At 36.0% G+C, this 21,842-nt stretch overlaps 1 protein-coding gene and 1 long non-coding RNA gene across 2 annotated transcripts in view; one reads left to right on the plus strand and one right to left on the minus strand.

Annotated features, from left to right (window-relative positions):
• The window catches only part of LOC116176632, an 85,185-nt gene that overhangs the window by 18,695 nt on the left and 44,648 nt on the right, over positions 1-21,842 (plus strand). The window lies entirely within an intron of this gene.
• The window catches only part of LOC116176631 (patched domain-containing protein 3), a 43,987-nt gene that overhangs the window by 15,215 nt on the left and 6,930 nt on the right, over positions 1-21,842 (minus strand). Inside the window, exons 2-3 of the mRNA XM_031495284.1 lie at positions 3,681-3,951; positions 282-496 (exon numbers count right to left, since the gene is read on the minus strand). Of these exons, the coding sequence (XP_031351144.1) occupies positions 282-496; positions 3,681-3,951 (486 nt within the window). The remainder of the gene's footprint in view (positions 1-281; positions 497-3,680; positions 3,952-21,842) is intronic.

Here is a 21,842-nt window from a genome sequence, read left to right on the forward strand (position 1 = left end):
TATCCTTAATATTATATAATTTATTGAATGACGTCTGAGAATTTCCAATGAAAGGAAACTGACCAAACGCGTGTTATAACAATTTATTCGGGACCGTCTTCTAATGTTCTACTTTCACTATCGTAGACAACTGTACGTTTGCGTGTATACGCGAGTGCATTAAATTGTCGATCGACTATTTCAAATTACTTAATTCGATAGTCGAATGCACATCAATCATCCGACGGAAATTGCTGATTGCACAATTAAAGTGTCGCTCGAAGAAAGAAGAAAATGATTACCTTCTCCATTATTTGATCCAGATTCAGTATGTCGTTCTGAAAGCACTGATTTCCCCACTTGGCACAAATATCCTTGTAGGTGAAGTACTCCTCGTCGTAAAACACGGTCATATTTTGTATTAAGTCATCGAGCGTTCGCATCTCCTTCCAAACTTCGGCACGTAGCATGTTTTTGTTGCGGGTACTTGATGTTATAATCACCCTTCCGAAGCGACCTGCAAGAAACGGTATTAACGTCAGATTGGTACAAGATAAAAGTAAGAAAATTTGCAATTAATTAGTAAAGAAATAGCGTGATTAACACACTTTCGTTTTTGCAAAACTGTCGGATGCACCTGTCTACCGATCTATTTCCATCAGATTTTCTCACTGGGGTCCACTGAAAAGGAGCACAAGCCAGATTTAAAGGCGGTCTTTACGTATTTAATCAATTTGCAAAACACTAACAAAAAGTACCCAATCACATGATAGTGCTGTTAAAAATTGTTGCACAATGTAGTTGTTGCACAATGTAGGGTTTTAAATGGACAAATATGCGACCTATTAAAACTTAATATTAAGCTGTGGAAGAGATAGGAAGAGGTTGAATGAGGTGAGATAACAAGAGAGAAGATCGAGCAGCAACTAAAAACACTGAAGAAAGGGAACGCGACAGGGAGGGGCGAGATAGGAAATGAGGCTTGGATTTTTGGCGCATGTAGGGTCAAGGAAAGGATGAGGAATCTAGTAAACAGGGCATGGAAAAGAAGGGGTTTATCCGAAGACTCGAACGGCGCGGCGTATAGAATCTAATGAAAGATTAGAAAGAGAAATGGAAAAAAGAGGGCAAAGGAAACACAAATGGGCTTCAATGTATTTATTATACATGCATTAGTGGAAAAGGAATTGGAAAAGAGGGCGGAAATTGCGTTTTCACGGACTTAAAATCAGCTCTTGACAGAGTGGAAAGAGAAAAATTATGGAAGATGGACAGAATCAAGTAACTAAACAGGGCTAAAGTGGAGGGATCATAGTGGAAAGAAGAAAGATATGAACAGTGGTATACGCGGACGATGCAGTGATAATGGCAATAAAGGTAGAACAGATGAATGGAGTTAAATTTCGGAAAGCAGGGCGGTAAGGTTCAAGAATTTGAGTGAAAAAGAAAGCGAATGTTTGGCAACGAGGATGAACACAAAAGGTATGTAGGAAGAACAAAGAGGAAAATATTATGAAAGAAATGGATACCGACGGGCTTAGGGCGGATAGAGGAGAGGAGTAAGAGAAAAAATGGAAAATGACAAAAAGGAATTGCATGGAGGTGGAAAAGACAGGGAGAGAAGCAGGAGTGAGGTGGTGGAAGAAGGGGGAAGGGGGAGGAAAGTTTGATTGGAATTTCAACTTGAAGGAAAGTTGAGGGCAGTATATGAAGAAGAAGAACTCGCGGAAAACAATAAGAAGCTTGACATGAACTGGTGAGAAACTCATGATACGAACTTGATGAAGGGAACTGAAAGAGAAACCTGACGAGGGGAATTCAGGCGAATTTGAAAAGAGCAATTTCAGAAGACAACTTCAAAGGACACCGAAATTGGGTAAAGCTTGAGGAAAACTTCAGATTAAATCGAAGGTAACATATGAGCAATTTGAGAAAATCTTAAAAAATGGATAGAAACTTAGGAGACAATTGAAAGGAAATTGAAGAGAACCTTTGAGAGAGCTTGAAGAGAATTTGAGAAAAGAGAAGCTTTGGGGAGCGTGATATCTACCTGGCTCAAGCAGAAATTGAGAAGAATTTAATGAGAACTTCATGAAGGATTAAAAGAGACTTCGGAGATACTTAGTAATTTAATGGACGTTTGAGGGGAACTCGAAAGAGATTGAATAAAGATTTGAAAGAAACTCGAGAAAAGCATGGAAGCGATCTTCAAGAGAATTTAAAATCAATTTGAGAAGAGAATTAGAGAGGAAATTGAGAGAAGTTTGCGAATTGCTTAGCGAGATATTATTAAAACATTAAACCATAGAAGGTGGAGGGGGGGGGGGGCATAAGAGTTGTTATTTCCCAACATTCGGTTAATCCGCCTCCTGTTTACAAAGGGTGTTTTGAGTAAGGCAGAAAACTGCAACTATTTTCTCATTTTCCCTAATTTGTATTTCTAATACTTTTCGAAATCTTCATACTATTTATAAAAAACACACCCTGTATATTAATTTCTTGCAGAAGAAGTTGTACAAAAAATTCACTGGGACATTTTTTTTGTACAAAACATCATCCCTTATTGCTGTGGCCACAATTGCACATCCTTCACGGAATTTGGATTTATAATTTTTAGAGTCTGAATCTGGATAATCTGATGAAAACGAAGAACCTGCACATTCCGTTCCCATTTCCATTCCCGTTCCCGTTCCCACGCCCATTCCCGTGACCATTCCCATTCCCCTTCTCGTTCCCATGCCCATTCCCATTAACCAATTCAAACACAAAACAATCTGGTGAATTTAAAGAATCTGGATAATCCGGTGGAAACGAAGAATAAGTCTGAAGAATCATAAGAATCCGAAGCAACCGCACTACCCAAGGAGAAAAATTTCAACAACCCAAAGAACATATATAAAAAACCATACCGTCCAAGTAATCCATCCAATCCAAATGGTCAGATGAATAGTATCCTAAGGATCTGGAGTTCGGATAATATTAAAAATCGGAAAGATTGAAGAAATCTTTAGAATCTGAACAATCATCATACCATATGTAACTTAACGAACTTTATCAATCAATAATTCTGAGAAACACAAGTATCCATAGAACAAATCTTAAGGTTCAGGAAGAGGAAAAACGGTAAAAACTGAACAACCTGAAGGGCATGAAATGTCCGAAGACGCGAAAGGTTCGAAAAATTTGAAAAAAATCTCCACAGTCCTCAGTGTGCAAAAAGAGGCCTTGATCACGGAGACAGTAGCAGATTGGGGATTTCCATTTTCCAATCCGGACATTCGGACACTGAAGGGTCTGAAGAATTTGGCGAATAGGAAAGCTCGAAATTTGAAGAAACGGAAGTGTGAAATGGAAAAATCTGAAGGAGCAATCTAATCATTTGGTTAGAAACAACTGAGGAATATGAAAGCTTTCCAAACATGCATAGTTGATCTCAATCATTCCAAAGAAGGACGACTAGATGGAGTACTCCTAGGTCTAAAGGTAGCTATTAGTTCTTGCATCGTTGAAACAACAACATTCATTGGTGCCACGGTGCACCAACTAAATAATTAATTTGCAAATTGCTACAAACCAAGTACCTATTTGTCTACTACTACTAATTGCAATTGCAAATATTGAAGTGCATTTGAGAAATGCAAAATGTTAATCTGACATTTACGCATTTATTATGAAAGTGGATTATGAACCGTAATACAAACCTGCTCTTGTAATTCTTGCGACATTAAACCGATGCGTGTAATTAAGCTTGAAGTGCTCCTCTACGACCGCTCTCTCGTATTTACCCGGACCATTAACTGGACTGAAGAGATACTCCGGGTCAATATTGTAATGTATACGTTGATAGCCCGTAAGGCATAAAAGGAACAGAAGAACAGGAACAATAAGGAAGTAACCTGGATGATGACCGACCAGCAATCCAAGTCTGTAGAAGGATCGATTTAAAAAGTCGTCTAGGCATCGCAAACCCATCTGAAACAAAACAAAAATTGTTCAACTAAAGGGAAGCTATTTTCGATTAGTAAACGTAATCATTTGATCAAATGGGCTGAATATGATCCTAATTTAAATTCAATAGCTCAACAATTAGTGTTAGCTTAATAACCAATAAACCGAATTTGCGGTGATCGTCGACACAATGCCTTCCAAGGGTTCAGTAATTAAGTACCAATTCGGGTCTTTTCCGTAAATTCCTTTAATAATTTGCACTAAGTTATGCGTTAGATCATTGTTATCAATAGCCGCAAAAAATTGACTGGTAATTGCTTAATTATCCGCTAATTGTTGCATACAGATACATACGCATCTAGCATATCTAATGGATATTCGCATTAGATAAAGTTATTTTCCATAGATTTTTACAATAAACAAAAATTTTCAAAGAAGAAGAAAAATTTCACAATGTGAAAGTTATAGATGCCGGTGCAGAAAATTTGATTATTATCCCAGCGACCTACGTCAATACTGTTCCACTTTATTCAAGATCTTGTTAGTACACCTTCTATAAGTGTTACAAAACAGTTCTCTTCAATTTAAGCGATTAAAAAGCAGGAATTAAAAGCGGAATTTATTAATGAAAATGAATGCTAATTTATTTACACGACTGAGCTTATTCTGTACACGGTCGTGTTGAGAATAAGTGAAATGCACCGATATAATTACTGTGTTAAGAAGCATCGAGTAATTATTGTTGTAGTGTAGCGAAAAATGTCTAACCACGTTTTATTTTGTTACAAATGAGTCAAAATATGCCTGGACAGGTAAACTTTAGATTTGAGGGGACATTGAGCATATTAAAAAAGTACGAAAATTCAGTCGAAAATATGTCTCTGTCAGCGCATTCTTATTTGTTAAGATATACAGTGTGTTCGAAATAAGAGGGTAATTTCAATGCCGCCTCTTTGATTAAGCGAGATACGAAAAATTTGTCAAATAAAATCGCATATTAAAATTGCCTGCATCAGTTCTGGTTTAACCGGAAATAGATGCAACTTTTGGTCTTCAAATGCAATACCTATTTTTTAAAGATAATTTCAAAAGACCAATCAATTGGCTGTACGACAACATAAAACACGCTTATGGTTGACAAATACTAGATTTATTCAGTTAGGAACTATTTGCGTATAGTATTTGTAAAGATAATTTTTCTCCGGTCATTTGCGATTTGCGCATTAATTTGTTCAGGAAGTCGAGGCAGAAGTTGAAAAGAAAGAAAAAAGGTTCTTAATAAATTGAACCAATATAGGCAACGAGCGATAAGGTCACTTCCGGTTGACGAGTATTCCCCAAAATTTATTCTGTTAATCTCTTGACTATTGTCTACCTATTACTAATTCGAAACCGTTCGCCAGTTGTGTAATTTCTAAATGTGTTTAATCGATCGTTGGTTGCGTGGTGTGTGTTATCTGGCCCTGAGCGCCATTCTTTTTTCAGTTTGTTTGATTGATTGATGTTGATCATCTGTAAATGGTTACTTTTATGTTTAATCGAGCCCAAATTACGACCCAAGAGATTTTGGAGATGGTTAAGGCTGATGAATTTCTCAAATTAATAAAATTTCCGTCAATATCGAGATTTTCTCCTTGGTGGGACTGGACGCGTGCCCTACAAAATCTATAATTATTTCTTGTGTTCCTTATTAACTGCAGGATTACTAATAATTTTATTAATATTAGTGGAATTAGAAAATTAGTCATTACAGAGTTAGAGAGGAGTTAATGGAATTGGAGTAGAATTAGAGAGGCATTAGTTATCGTATTTAAAATTACTGCATACATGATTTTATTGTGCCCTTCATTTTTTTGTGTCAATATTAACGGAAAGGCGAGATTTTTTATTTAGAATTACAAATTAATGAGGGGAATGAAGGTTTTGGAACCGAATTCTGAATTGTGATCGATATGCGCAAAATTTTACGCCAACTTGTGTACAGGGCGGTTCAAATTCGTTGGAATTTCCGTAACAGTATGAGATACAGTGTAGGTTAAATGGGGGGAAAATTGTTTTTGAAAAATCTGTGAAAATAACTGAGTTATTACCGAACAACTTCAAATGTCAAATTTCGTTTTAATTTTCCCTAGCTTAAACGGTGGGAAATGGACAGTTCCCGTTGGCACCTTTTATGGGCACTTTTTTCGGAGAAGCTGAATTTGTTATCAGATTTTTTATAACACGGTAGAGGGAGAAGCTACTACTAATTACTTTCCGAGCTACTTTCTTATTTCGTAGGGACGCCATATTGGATTTTTATGGAATGAGATAGACTGATCGAGGACAAAAAATGAAATTCATTTGATTGCATGGCGATCATAGTATAGTCATGTTTGATGGTGATTCAGTTTACCCGTGGATGATTTTTTTTGTTAAAAAATTAAATGAAAACATTTGATTTTGAAATTTATATAAAAGTATAGTGTGACATTATTTTTCTTTTTTGTTTTCTATCTCATTCCGTAAAAATCCAATATGGGACCCATAAGAAGGTTATTATGGAAATGCTGAAGACAGATCCAGATTCTCTGAAAAAAAAGTGCCCATAGAAGGTGTCGTCCATTCCAACCGTTTAAACCAGGGAAAATAAAAACGAAATTTGACATTTTCAGTTTTTCGGTGAAATCTCTGTTATTTTCACAGATTTTTCAAAAATTTCAAATGCGTTTTTTTAGTCACCGTTATGGAGACCCCAATGGTGACCCACGAATTTGAACCCCCTGTACATATTTGAATTTCTTAATCCATATATTATTAAACTGTGAACGTTTCTTTCTATCTACGACGAAACGAGTATAATTCACCATGTAAAATAATTTATTAATTGTTGGCGCATAGGCTTGTAGCCCTAATGGTTGATTCACCAATGTGAGTGAAGCACAAAATGTGGGAAGTTGAGCACAAAACAAGCATAAATTAATACCTGAGCCTGTGAAAACAATTTAATGTACCTCTAAAATTAATTTATTTTTTTAGTAACATTTTATAACAGCAATTAAACGAAATCGTGGGGGAGGTGGTGGTAACCCTCCCAAACAACTCCATTTTGTCCACAACTTTTAAAACAAATATAAATTGTGCACAATTCTTGTTCAGATAAAGCGCATTTTTTAAAAGAGAAATAGTTTAGGAAATGGTTCGTTATGAGAAGAGAATTTCTCCGAAATATGGCATTTTCTTCGTCCAACATTTTCGAAGTATTCACAGCTAAGTTTTGACATCACCGATATATATTTTCGTCCTGACCACTTTCCCTTTATGTGTACCCTTTTCCGACACCTCGTTTTCAAGATATTCGCTTCGACTTCTCCAATATATACGTCTCGTCCAGATAATTCATTTTGCCTGTGTGAGAACTTTCCTCCGCCACTCCGTTTTCGAGATATTTGCTCTTAAAGTTTTGACATCACCACTCTGACAATCAATTCTTGAGATATAAGGAATTATTTATATCCGATCATGATAAGGGGGAGCAGGAGGACTATGGGTGGTAGAAATTAATTCCTTTCGTTGAGACTTTTCATTAGAGTACCATGAAGAGTAAAAACAGTGCAACCCTTTTTGACATGGAGTCAGAAAGAAGGGCGGTAGTAGGTAGAAAACCGTTTCTTTTGGTGAGACCTTCCATTAGAATATCTTAAAAGATAAAATTAGTTTTTCCCCCTCCCCCCTCCCTCGGCCACCTACGGACCTCGAAAAGGAGTCTTGCGGGAAAGTTATACTTTCTATAAACCAATTCATTTTGGTGAGACCTTTCATTAGAATACCATGAACGTGTGTTAAGAGTAACATTAATAATAATAGTACATACCTAACAGATAATTTAACAGATAAACAGAAACAGACAGGTAAAAACATTAAAAACGCTATGAATGAACTAAAAAATACATGGCTCGCAGTCTTGTATCAATGCACATATTGCTCTAGCTCATAAAATGTGAGGGGTGGGGGAAGTGAAACATCTATTAATGTAATTGTTGGAAACAGGTTGGAAAGATCTCTCTTCGTGGAATCAGATTTTAGATGAACACCAAGATACCAACAAAACACAAAACCTTCCCCATACTAATTTTAATAAACAAATTAAGGAAGCAGCGACTAGTTTCGATCAAAGGTCATCTTCTGGCTTAAGGAGATTACAGAATAAAACTTTTTAAGACATTTAGACGAACACAATGCAAAATTTATAACACAGCATGGGGAAAAAACGTTGACAATTAAACAATAACATTAAAAAGTTCCATAATTGAATGTAATTAAATGAAATGTCGGGCGTAGGTGGAAGACGCCATTGCGTTTTTTCCCCATGCTGTCATAACTTTTGCATTGTGTTCGTCTAAATGTCTTAAAAAGTTTTATTCTGTAATCTCCTTAAGCCAGAAGATGACCTTTGGTCGAAACTAATCGCTGCTTCCTTAATTTGTTTGTTAAAATTAGTATGGGGAAGGTTTTGTGTTTTATTGGTATGTAATATACACAACCCCATTTTGAGTCTCATCACACCATGGATATCTCCGATTCATGAACAGTCTTTTTAGTAAATGTGATGAGTGGTAGAGGGCGCGATGTGACATTAGCATAAAGTTTGCAGGTTTTTTAGCGCATTTTTGCAAATTTATTTCTCGTGTCGCCAATAGAAGCTCGAGCAATGAGAAGTGCCCCCCAAAAATTAAGTACTATCTTGAGGAAGGTTTTTAGCGAGATCCACCAAAATGTGGGTGTAATATAAGTATGCACCGAAAAAGGAAATGTGGTAGCCTCCGACAAGATCTTTTATTCATGGTTGAGTCAAAAGTGGCTAATAGAATACTGATCTGCCACACAAAAATGCGCCTTCGATCTCACACGAGGACTTTGATAATTTTTTTTTTAAATTTCAAATGGAACGATGCAGTTATTAGATGATATGATTATTATATGATATAAAAATAGTGGAATTTCAGAAATCTTTCAAAGCTCAACCCAACCGAATTAGAAGATAGTGCATTATTGTAGACAACCCGAGTGGCGAATGACCAGAGACAAAATGGGAATAACTCGCAAATTTAAAAGAGCGTATCGTAAAGGTTGAATGCGTCAATAATGCACTTATAATTTTAGAGCTTTCAATAGCACTAATAACACACATTTTTTCCAATTGACAGTGGGAGGAAAAGGTTGCTGCAAGAATGCAAAGAAAGTTAAACTATACTTGGTGATTTGTCTAACTGGTCAGCGTAAAGTAGGTAAGGAGTTTGAACCTCCTAAACAGTTTAAGGTTCATCGACAACTATCGAAAACTCGCAGGACAATTACACCCCATTTACGAAGAACATATCTTAACTCGCTTTAATGGTCTTCTGTATGCGTTTGTAATTTGTAATAATTGCTTTGTTGGTCATCGTATCGTGCCCCAGAAGAAGTAATTCTAATCACGTCCCGTTTAACAGCATTGAATAACAAATTTCGGACGTAACATGTACGATAGCAGAATCTAAATTGTGCCCAGTTCCACTTAGGGAACAATGATAAAATAACAGTCTTGACATGACTCAACTTTTAACGCAAGTGATACCGCGATAACTTAATAGGTTCAACGGGGTGGCGCATGCATCACGCCCTGGTCCTTTACAATTCCGATAATTCGCAAAAGTGAATATTTCAATTAGAAATCTAAGCACTTGCGTCATGGTAAATACTCGATTAGTAAATTGCAATTTTTACATAACTTAAAAAAAGTAGGGTTGCACAATCTGTGAACCAACGCACTTAATTTAAAAGTAATGCTAGCGTAATTAAATAAATTAGCCCATTTTGATCCTTCGCGTGCTCGCTCACTTTTTAATTCACTGTACCGTGTGCCGTCCGTCTAAAAACAAGACATTAACACGAAGTAGGTCCTATTAAAATCCTTTAACTTGTCGGCTACGTTTTAACAAAGGAAGATGAATTCATCCGCAGAAGATCATTTGGCGCCCGTGCAATTGCTAATCTAATATTAATCTGATACGTATACGGTACTATAATTGAATTTAATTGTCAATGATAATAATCGTTCAATTAAAATGTGTAACAAGCCGCTCATTAATTAGTTCTAACAGTTCTAGCTTTTGTTTTCATTTAGTGAAGCGGTGAGCTCGGGGCTCGATCTCGATTTAGAAATTAGTACACAAATTCCATTACATAATGGAACACTTATTGCTAACAGTCTACTAATTATTTGTGAAATTGATGCCTTAAGTATTTCTTCTTCTTATGTACTTATATGTGAAGATTCTTCTGCTGCATTCTGATGGAAATAAAGTTAATCAATGAATCAGGGTTGTGGTAAATGAACCTTATTTCAATTTCCTTAATTGAAAATGACGTAATTCCATATTCCATACCACCCCCAGATCCTCAGGTGGTACGTTCTTCCTCATCAGATTTAGACCTAAAGACTGTCGTGGTAGTTTTGCATAAGGAACTATAGAATCTTCTTTTCCTGACAAATATTCCATACTCCACGAGCTCCTGGTGTTACTTCCTATAGCCACTTTGCAGAAATCGCGCTTTATATGGTTATGTGCCTTATACGTTATGCTAAGGACTGTAGGTTTGGGGGGTATGGAATACCCTGAGCAAAGAACGATTTGTTTTCCCTATAACTATCATTAGGTTGTTGTATACTGGGGAATATTCCATGCCTCCCAGGCCCTCCGGTGGCCACTCTGCTATGTTCTTCCTCATCTACTTTAACGGCAAGGATAGATAAAGTGAAAGAAATAATTTTACTGATGACATCTTTTATTCTTATTAAACATGGGACGAGGAGCGCGAAATAAAATGAAGTTTAGAACAGAAAACAATGTTGTTTCCATGGAAACGACGGGAGAAGCTAAGCTTGCTATTTTCGAAGTCTAAATTAATTTCGCAATTGTCAAAAGTTTTATAATGACTTATATTACGTTTTTCCTCATCTACCTAAACGGCAAGGGTAGATAAAATGAAAAAAAGATTGTGCATTCTAATTCCATATGTCATTCTTATTAAAAATGAAACACGGAGCACGAATTAAAAGCGAGCTTCCAATAAGTTTCAAGTTTCTGAATGGGAGGAGGAACGTTGAAGGTGGCGAGTGGTCCCGCTAAACTAAATATTATTTAAAACTTAAAGTTCTCAAGTAAATAAAGATAAAAAAGATTGCTGTACGCTTAATAACGCACCAAATGAAAGGCACCATTTCCTGGACGAGTTTTCACATTTAGCCGTTACAAAGCCTGGCACCCTAAGAAATCTTAAGTGGTAATTAATAAGCGTAACCCAACTCGGATAATAACTAAAAGAAATGTGTTGTAATTACGAGTACTTATGATGCCCATGGCCTACTTCGCTCACCTGATAATGGCTTTTCTTCTACTTTAAAAATGTTAAAAAGGGCATTATTCCAAGCACGAAAAGCATTACGAGACCCGACTAATTAACAATCAAATCTCGAACGGCGCCAAGGTTAAGAATATATTATAAGAACGGGACCGTGAATATTTATTTCGAATTTAATTTCCACATTTTGCGGATAATTCGTCTACGCTAGATGTTTCGATCTGCGGTTACCGTTTTAAACGGTTACGTACAAGTTGATTAATTGTTATTTTGCCAAAGAATTCCTTTTTTTGCACGCGGCTTATTAACCGCTACCTCAACTGCTATTCGATGCATGCGTTATAGTTAAAAGTTAATTAATTAAATCGAACAATTTTCGGCACCAAATTAGAGGCCTTTCTAAATTTTCACAATAATGGTGTCAGTGTGTATGTACGTGGGCTGTATCGTATAATACAAAGCGAAAAGCGAAAATCCGCGAGTATATAAATGGAAAATTGTGTCGAATTCTCTATAACGGTTCTTCTGCCATTTGAAGCTGTTTAGCATTTTATAATTTATGTCTAAATTTACTATCTATAAGAAGACATATCGGTTGAGCACTGCTCAAGGGCCATGAGCAATGTCATTAGGTCTATTTAAACAATTTTAATGGGCATTTTTGAGTGGATGAATGAAAAATATCGTAAGATACTAAAAGCCGTTTTAGTAGTGAGCAAACGCAAACATATAATGGGTTATCCATTTTGTGCTTGGGAAAGTAACGTTAAAAAAGAATGATGGAAATATAATTTCATTTTATTGTTTGGACCTTGCCATTGTATGTGGAACACATCATTCAAATTTCCTGTACAGGACCCGATCCTTTTGAGGTAATATTCAATGACTTTTCGGCACACGCCGGGTCATTATACACGAATGTTGAGTTTGAGAATTGTTCGCGTAATTAAGATCTGTCGTATACCCCCACAAAAAGAAATCACTGGTGTCAAATCGCAGGATCTTGGATCCCATTTCCCACCACCCAATCTGGAAATTTCTCTTGGAACTCTTACTGTCGGTGTTGTGTGGCTCGTTGCCACATCCTGCTGGAACCACGTCTTTCTGGTATAATCTTCAATTTATCTCCAAAAATAAATTAAACAAATATAGCAAACGAGCTCCTGGGTATGGCTATAGCATGTGCAAAACAAATTTTACACTTGATGTTAGTTAATTAGTTTTGCTTTTATTTAAAGTGTATATGTATGAAATTTCATTTGAATGTCTCCATAAATAAGAAAGTTGGCACTGCACATGCGCAAAACCAAATTTGGAAACTGGTGTTAAATTTTCTTTTATTCCAAGTGGCTATGTATCAAATTTCATTTAAATCCCTCCATAAATAAGAAAGTTGGCATTGCGCATGCGCAAAACCAAATTTTGAAACTGGCGTTAAATTTGCTTTTATTCCAAGAGGCTATGTATCAAATTCCATTTAAATCCCTGCATAAATAAGAAAGTCTGCAATTCGGTCTGTAAATGGCCGAGATGCGCAAAGGGCACTGTGAATGCTGCGTGATTAGGCTCAACTTTTGGAATGGTGTTTTATATGACTATGCGCATATTGAATTTCATGCAATTCGGTTCATAACTAACTGAGATGTCAAAAGGGCCTACTTTATTTTTTGGACTACATTGCCAATTCACGAACTCCGATCTACAAATTTGATAAAGAATCCACCTGCAAAATTTCATCGTAATCGGTCCATTCGTTTATCAGTTATCGTGCTAACGGACGGACGGACAGACACCGCGAAATTATAAACTCGCTAGAAGCTCGTTAATAATCGATTAACATACGGGTTCGCATTGGATGTAGGTGTTCGTTCTTGGTTATTTTCAAAGAAATATTAACCAATGTCACCGCAATTTTGAGTATTTACTTGAAGGAGATTTTGTTCAAAAAATCATCATTTATCACGTGTTGTTCCATCCCCCAATTTGTCAATGTTCTGCGATTATGTTGCTCGTAAAGCGTGATACGTGCAGGACACTGCAGAACCACCATTGTTGTAAAACAATTTTGACGCGTTGTTCGGTAGTTGGACGATCCATAATTCTAAAATAGCAAAAATTCAATTGAACAAATGACAGCTTGGATTGACAGAATGACAAGGTTTTACTTTTCCAATCACAAAATGGATAACACTGTATTTTTAGAGTTTTATTTAACTGCCTTTCTTCACTCAGTCGCCTCCATCTTTCTTAGTCGTTTTCATCTTTGCGCGCCATTTCCCTTCTTTCCATTACTTAGTCGCTCCACGGTCTTCTGTCTTTCCCAGGGGACTCTATTCTGTCACCATCTTTATCCATCTATTGTCACTTCTTACATGATAATACCATTTAATGGTGGGTTTATACAATCATTATCATTAGTTCACTATCAAAAATCATTAAGAAATAGCCAATAGAAACAAAAGTTTATTGCGCGTTGCTAACCAACGAAACTACTGCAGTGCTTTTAACACCTAACCTGACACAGGGGTCCTGGTTCCGCCTAAGTCTGTTCATACTTTTTTACTTCCCTGTTTCCAACTCTGGCTCTTCTTCCTTCTGAGTATTAAGCCACCGTATATGTCCAGGCTGTTTCACGCAAACCGTTACCTAAACGTATTTAGACTTCTATTTATAATTTAAATCTGAAAATTTGCATATCAACATAGTTTTTCATGATCTATCGAAAGAAAATATTGTACCATCGTTGGAAACATTACCTAGGAAAAGGTACTGGTTTCAACTTGACGGAGCGCCGGCTTATTCTACCCATGATGCCTATATGTATTTGAACATTTTTGAAGACAGGTAGATTAGGCCTACAGATCCGCGATATTGGTCTTCTAGGTCTCCAGATATAACGCGACTGGACTTTTATGTGCGGGGTCTTATAAAAAACAAAGTTTCTGGTGAAAAACTGCAAGTTAGGGTGAGAAGAGCTTTTGATGAAGTGTAGTAGGAATTCGAAAGGCGACTATCAACGGAGTTAATCAGAGGATGCCATTATGTATTGAAAAAAACGATAGCCACGAGAACAAAACCTCAATTGATGTTTGTTTTTTATTTTGTCGTTTGTTATCAAGGCCTGCTTTTGTTTTTGATTTTATCTTTATTTAAATTTGTATTCATTTGCGTTCATTCAAAACCATTACAAATAGGTATAGGGAATTAATAATTGATCGTCTTTTTCCATATTTGAAAGTGTAACAAAATTTAGCAGTTTCATTTGAAAAAATAAACTTTTTAAGGTTCGAAGTTATTAAACTTACCCATTAATTTTAAAACACCCTGTCGAAGGGGTATTTAAATCATTCGCATGTAGCATCACGTCAATATTGTTGGTTTTGGAAGACTTTGAAATTCAAGTCAACAGAGTCATAGGTACAGGGCACTAAAGAAAACCAGTCAAATGTAAAAAATTTGAAAAATATTGAATAACTTGAAAACCTTTGACGCTAGGTATAGGGAAATGTGTTATCAAACGGCGTAGATTTTCATGTAGATTTCGAAAATGCAATAAAATATAGGGTGTTCCATGTAAAATAAGAAAGTTGCTATCCATACGATCATCTTTCGATAGAGCATAAAAAACTATGTTGGTATGCAAATTTGCAGATTTAAATTATTAATGTCTGAATACTTTTAGGTAACGGTTTGCGAGAAACAGCCTGTATACATAGTTCTCTTTTCTTCACGTTTTCTCTTTTTGCTGCTCCCATATTCCCGGTAATGGTGTTTGTGAGTTTTTCCCATTCTCCAACGGATTCGAATGTCGCTTGCATTATGGTCATAATTGTAATCAACACTCTGTCAATTTCCGATCCAGTCTTCTTCTGTAGAGGTTTTTAACCGATTTATTTTGTAGTAATTTTATCTGTATTGGATTTTTATTTCCCGCTATTGATACTTTTCCATTGTCATTACTAGTTTTTGGTCTGTACCGCACTCTGTTCCCCTTCTAACCCTAACATCCTATATTTTTACATTCGTGTCGTTCTCCACTATGATGCAGTCCATGATGTATTTGAGACTTCTTGTTTCCTGTGTCCAGGTGTACGTATTTTTACGTCTATAGAATTCGTTTCTAATTTGTTGGGTTGTTCCTATCTCTCCACAGTTCATTCATCACAGACAGATTTTCTCTAAATTAGCAGATTGGTATCTATGGTGAAAAATCTGATCTGCATACTCTTGAAATGTTGTAGCTGTGGCAGGATTTAACATTTGTGACTAACCATCTCGTCAAAGTTAATCCACTCGTGGCTTGGTCCGTCTTTCACTCAGTGGTTAAAATATCCCTTTATCGTATTATATAATAAATCTGCATTTTTTAATAACATTAGCTGTGCTTTCAAAGTATTTACCTAATCTCGGGGGGTATATATTGAAATAGTTATTTGTACAACTATAGAAGAAAGTGAAGTTTTTCAACTCGAGTTCAAAATTGAAAAAGAGTTGAAAAACCCTTTCTTCTCAAGTTTTACACACAATTTTTTCTGAAACTACAATCAAAATTGAAAAATTATCGTATGCAATAATGAAGTTTGACACATAGCAATCTGATACGGGTATGTTTCAATTTTAAATGTCATTATTAAAATTAACGCAGCAATTGTTTTTTACCTTCCTCACTAGAGAGGAAAATTACATTTTCTTCGTCCTTTTTAAAGCCGAAAGTAGTTGTTTCTAAAGTAGTTTCAGAAAATAGTTATTTGCACAGCTAGAGAAGAAAGTGGAGTTTTTCAGTTCAAAGTTTGAACGAGAGCTGAAAAACACTTTTTTTTCAAGTTTTACACTTACGGGTACGTTGCAATTTTAAATGTCATCATTAAAATTAACGCATTACGCAGCAATTGTTTTTTTACTTTCCTCACTAGAGAGGAGAATGACATTTTCTTCACCCTTTTTAGAGACGAAAGTAGTTTCAGAAAATATAAATTATAACACGAATTCCCCAATCATCCCGGACACTTATCGATCTATCCTATTAATGAAAAACCAAATTTCACTTAGACAACCAATGAGAAGACAGAAAAAATTCGAGTTTCGAGATTCGGGTAGACCTCGGACAATATACTAAGTGGTACCTATCGATCCGTAATGTAATGCTGTACAAAACCGCCCAAATGCTTTCAAAAAGTCCATCATCTTATCCATTTTCACCCAGAGATTTCAGGTAGATGCATTTTGATAAAGGGACCGACATCAAGTAAGATCAAGTTCCTTGCCCTTTGCACACTAGATTACCATTTAGGAGGAGGGCACTGTTTCAGACCTCTCTGATAATTGAATTTAATACAGAGAAGCAAGCACATGCGTTCTTTGAATTAAATTTAATACTTAAATTGTAGCATCCGTACGTTTGTAAACGACCTATGCGAGATTAATTATTATAATTCGTGTTTCGCATTTGAAACGTGGTTGATTCATATTTTTCCCCAACCTCAATCGTATATTAATGGAGGTAATTACCTTTTTGGCCGTAACAAATTGTTAACGCTCCGTCATCTTCATTGTTCGTTTGAATTATATGCGGTTAGATGATGTATTTTTCTACCTACTTCATTAGACAGTGAGTTGTTCCAAAAAGTAATGAATGTGGCCATTAACAATAAATTTATATGAAAAAATTGCTCTTACGTGACACAAATGCAGAAGTGTGTGGCCGTGAATTTTTCACGATTTTGGTCATCGAATGCGCGCATGCAAGACGTTACGTAAACGGATAGAAAACGTAACCTAGGTGGGTGAAAAATGTGTTACCGCATTGATAACCAAAAATGGCGTAATTAAAATGTAAGGGAACATAATGCTACATGCATTGATTGGGCAATTAAGCGGAAGAAAAGTTTATATTAACAAATTTTGTAATACTGACAAAGTTGTAGCAACAAAGTGTTACAAGATTACTTGCAGTAATTGCGAGTGGTAAATAGTACCAACATATTATGAGGTTGAAACCGAGGTTGAAACCATTACCTAAATGGTTTTATACCCTCCAATATGCGAGAATGAAATAGCTAAGGAACTCCTCATGATAGAATTGAACCACTGATTACACGAAGATAGTTCTTTCCAATAAGACTACCTAATTATGTGAAAATCTGTTAACCTAATCCGAAGTTACATTCAATTCCTTAAAAAGATGGCCCTCCTCATATTTCATGGATTAGACTCTAGCTAGAGCAATATTTGCTGCATCAAAATCATGCAAAATTCATACATAACACAACGAAGTTGAGGTAATGCTTATGCGCTCGATTTTCCGTCGTATGTCTGTCTGTCTATTTGTTCCATCGAAATCCGGCCATTGGGCCACCTAGGGACTTCGGGTTTTCGCGAATTGATAGCTGCTATGGTCTATATTTACCCGTTACTCATCATTTACAGTTGTGTTACGCGGCAACACCCGCATGCATGGTTGTTATTTTTCTGCTTAACCTTGACTTTTGCGCCCCCTAGCGGCAAACCTAGAAATTTGAAAACAATTTCCAGCAATTGTTCTTGGTCTCTTTTGTTAACAAAATCTTTTCTCCCAAGCTGTGCAATTAAGGATTCCATAGATATGGCCTGTGACCTTTACTAATAGGATACCCTGTACTTAGTTACTAATTCAGTGCAATATGTTATCTAATCAAATCCATTATAAGTATTGTATCAATATTTTTCGACAAGCAATTTATATTGACAGTTTATTAGCAAATAACTATTTTCGAATGCATAATTTGCCAACTTTCTTATTTATGGAGACATTTTTTTGTACGGCAATCCTTCCTAGGTTTTTGATAAAGAAAGGATATGAATCTTACATCACCGCTTTTAATTTGCCAAGTTCTTTAGTGAGTTGCAAAGCTTTATCACATACGGGTCCAGGTGTCTCCACAGCAAAATGAACGAAAGAATAATTTGTTTGATGATAGAGTCCAGGCAATGGGGAGTTTTACCTTTCATTAAATTGGGGAGTTTTGAAATTCGGCATGTTAGTTCTGTTTTACGTCCTGAACAACATACTAAGTTTTGCGACATCGTACGGTCCTGGAAAACGTTTTAATAAAATGGCGGCGAAAATCAGTTTTTTTGCATTATATCCTTTTCGGTTCGGTCCAAAAAGTGCCTATTACAAACATTGTAGAGGACTAAATTCTCTACAAGTTCTATCTGAAACATTTTTCCAATAAATGTTTCTGAGTTATATCATATCAAAGTGCATGGAGCGTATTTCTTAAAATCGCAAAAAGCACGCCCTTTTCACAGGAAATTGCGCTTATCATTTACAAATTATGCGCGTTCGCACCTCCAGATGGACTATGGTACTTATGGATATACAATACATGCTTGCCAAATTTATTAACAAACGCACAAGCGTGACAATGACAGCACAAAGAGATTATGTCGTGGTTACAATTCAATCACATGTAAGTTTGGCATCATTGCGGTGAGGAATAAGGATAGCGATATCGAAGAATTGCGAAAATTAGTACGAGAGGTATTTAGTCCATAAGACTCCAATATTGCATTCTTTTTATACTATTCTTAATCGTTTAGATCAGTGTTTTTCAACCTGGGGGTCGCCAAGCCCCACTCGGGAGGGTCGCAAGTAAAATAAAAATGCAATTGTTATGAAAAGACTATACCTATACTACAGTTTAGTGCGAAGGTTGTGCTTCTTTATTTTTCAATAATTTGTTCGAAACGTGGTTCTATCTTTGATACGTAGGTAATCTTTCTTTTCTTTTCTAAGTGGAGCCTACTTCTTTCCTTAGTTTTTATGTTCAACATTGAAGATAACGTTAGTTCGCATATAGGTAGGAAGTGGCGAATGGAACTAATAATTTTAAAGGTTCCATTGCCCATTCTGGATATTCCTGGTTTCTCTATTTCAGAAGATGTCAATTTGTTACCTTCAGATCTGAACAGTTTTGGAAATTAACTTGCAAGTTCACTTGTGAGCTCTGAATCATGCAAGGAATGTGAGAGCTTCCAACAAATGATGGTCCATATTGTACTTTGTTCGACAATTTTCTGAACAGCAAGAAAAGATTCATATATTTTTTTTCAAAGTGACAATAAACTCATTTTCCAATTAATCGTGTGGTTTCATCCTTAACTGTTAAAATGCTAGCATGGTAAGAGAACTGCATCGTGTTGTTGTATGTACGTGCCAATAGCCCCGTAAGATTTTTCGAATTTGAACCATGGAAGTAGAAACTACTTAGTGTACGATGTGAAGCTCGAAATTTGATCGCTTAATTAAGCACATCATTTAAATCGGAAGGTAAAATTGCGCTCCCTTTCCTTTGTTGCAGAATTCTCACGATTTTTTTACACAGTTAAAATTAAGTATAGGTGCCTACGTTCCAAACTAATGAAAATTAAATTTGTAGTCTTTAATTGAAGTAATTAACATAATTTATTTAAGGCGCCAGAGGGTCGGTAGAATGTTTCAACTTGCAAAGAGGTCGCTTGGAAAACCTGGATATCTTAATCCAGCTTGGTTGAATCACCAAATGGGGTAATCATCAGGTGTTATCAATCGACTTGAAATAACTTCGACCCAATGGCTCCCTGGATTGGATTTTTTGACGATTGATTAGTACAGGCTGGCTCCGTATGCTGGTTCTTCTGTTGGTCAGTACAATTGGTTGCAAAAAGAGCAGTCTCATACACACTCAACTTAATTGGATTATTAGAACTTGATTTGATATTTGGAAGTCTTTTAAGCAAACTTTGAAAGTCACTGCCTTTTTTCTTGGTGGCCCGAATATGAACTTGGTTTAATTTTCCTTGTGACTGGCTCCTTTTTGACAACTATTCGGCCCTATTCATGCATGCAATTTACGCTGAGTGTCGGGGAACTGTAAGGCACTTTCTGTCAATTCTCTGGACTTTGTCACCACTTAAATTTTCCACCGAGCCAAATGATGGTCTTCCAAAAAACCCACTGGTTAAAATATGGACACTAAAAACTATTTAACTGTCGTTATAAACTCGGTTACTTCCGAACTCCGATTTAAATGATTTTAGGTTAAAATGCCCCAAATGGAAACGCTTTAACTTCAACCTAGCGCAGTAACACCACTGCTGTTAATGGAAATCTGTTCTCCTCTAACTCGCTCTGCGGCTAAAACGCGAATGCCTAATTTCGTGCAAAATAATTTCCTCTTCGAACTCTAAGTCAACTTTTTAACTCACTAAAACCATTGAATACTAAAACTGTATATTTTCGCATAAGAATAACTAAAGGTGAAACTTGTTTCTAACTTCATTCCAATTTACTTTATTCAAATTTACCCAATTTTTCGCTTTAGTTGGTATGAACTGCTTATCTGTTGCCATTACAGTTCTATAATGTATAAAATCTAATGAGAAGGGGTTAAGTGGGAGAACAGACGGTAGTTTATTCTACGTGTCTGATCTTCGCCCCATTGGGTTGTACACAAGTATAAGTGTAAATCTATATTAATTTTAATTTAAACATTCTGTATCAACTCAATAAATGGCTATTATAATATAATAACTTTAGTACCTTCTGGAGTTGCTATATCAACAAAAAGGCAAGGAGAGATTTTTGATAAAACCAGCAGGTCTTCATCTGAACCAGAACATTCCATCGGAATAATCATTACCATGGTAGCTAAGGTTTAGATGGAGTATTTTGCGGACCCGTATCAATTATAATTTTTTTAAATACATAATAAAAAGGTTTACATTAAATTAAGTTTATAAATCGCAACAATCACGTTTAACTTATTAATAAATATTATTACACATCAGACATCATATTAGATAAGGCAAGTGAATTTTACAGTTTTATAACAACAATAATTGTTTTTAATTTTTCACCTGTTTTGCACCCGTCTTTTTGGCTTAGTTTACCATTCTATTCTGTATTATACTATGATACTACCTTAGAGCTGAAAAAATAGTTTGAAATAAATAATAATCCATGAATCAGTTCTCAGAAGAAAGTTGAATCTCACAATAGCGTTAAAAATAAGTTAATAAAATACGAACACACTCTTAAAACCCCAAAAAAGGATAGCACACCTTTACTGGCGTGCGAAAAGTTAACGGTCAGGACAAGATATGCACCCCTGAATTGTTCAAACCCCATTAAATTAAAATGGACATCAATGGATATGCTCATTATGGTTCTTTGGACTGACCCTCATAGACCAACTTGCAGAAACTCTGGTGGCGCGATGACCAAATGGAGAAAGAAGAGTCTTTCCCTTTGAGAATTTTTTTTTTCGCTTCTTTAGTATTACCTATCACATTACTATTCAGCACTGCTTTTTTTGAAGTACAAATGTCCGCCGTCACAGAATAGAAAAAAATCTATTAAACTCGTTCACCATATTCCCTGGGGAGGATAGTGTATTTTTTCTATTTCGGTACCACCCTCCTGCTTTTCGGTTTAAGTATAGTTACTTTTTCCATTAACTTTCTTGAGCAAAATTTTTTGTTCAGATCAGTGTTATACCGGGTGGTGCACG

Source organism: Photinus pyralis, unplaced genomic scaffold, assembly GCF_008802855.1.
Source record: "Photinus pyralis isolate 1611_PpyrPB1 unplaced genomic scaffold, Ppyr1.3 Ppyr1.4_LG7, whole genome shotgun sequence".
Classification (NCBI taxonomy): domain Eukaryota; kingdom Metazoa; phylum Arthropoda; class Insecta; order Coleoptera; family Lampyridae; genus Photinus; species Photinus pyralis.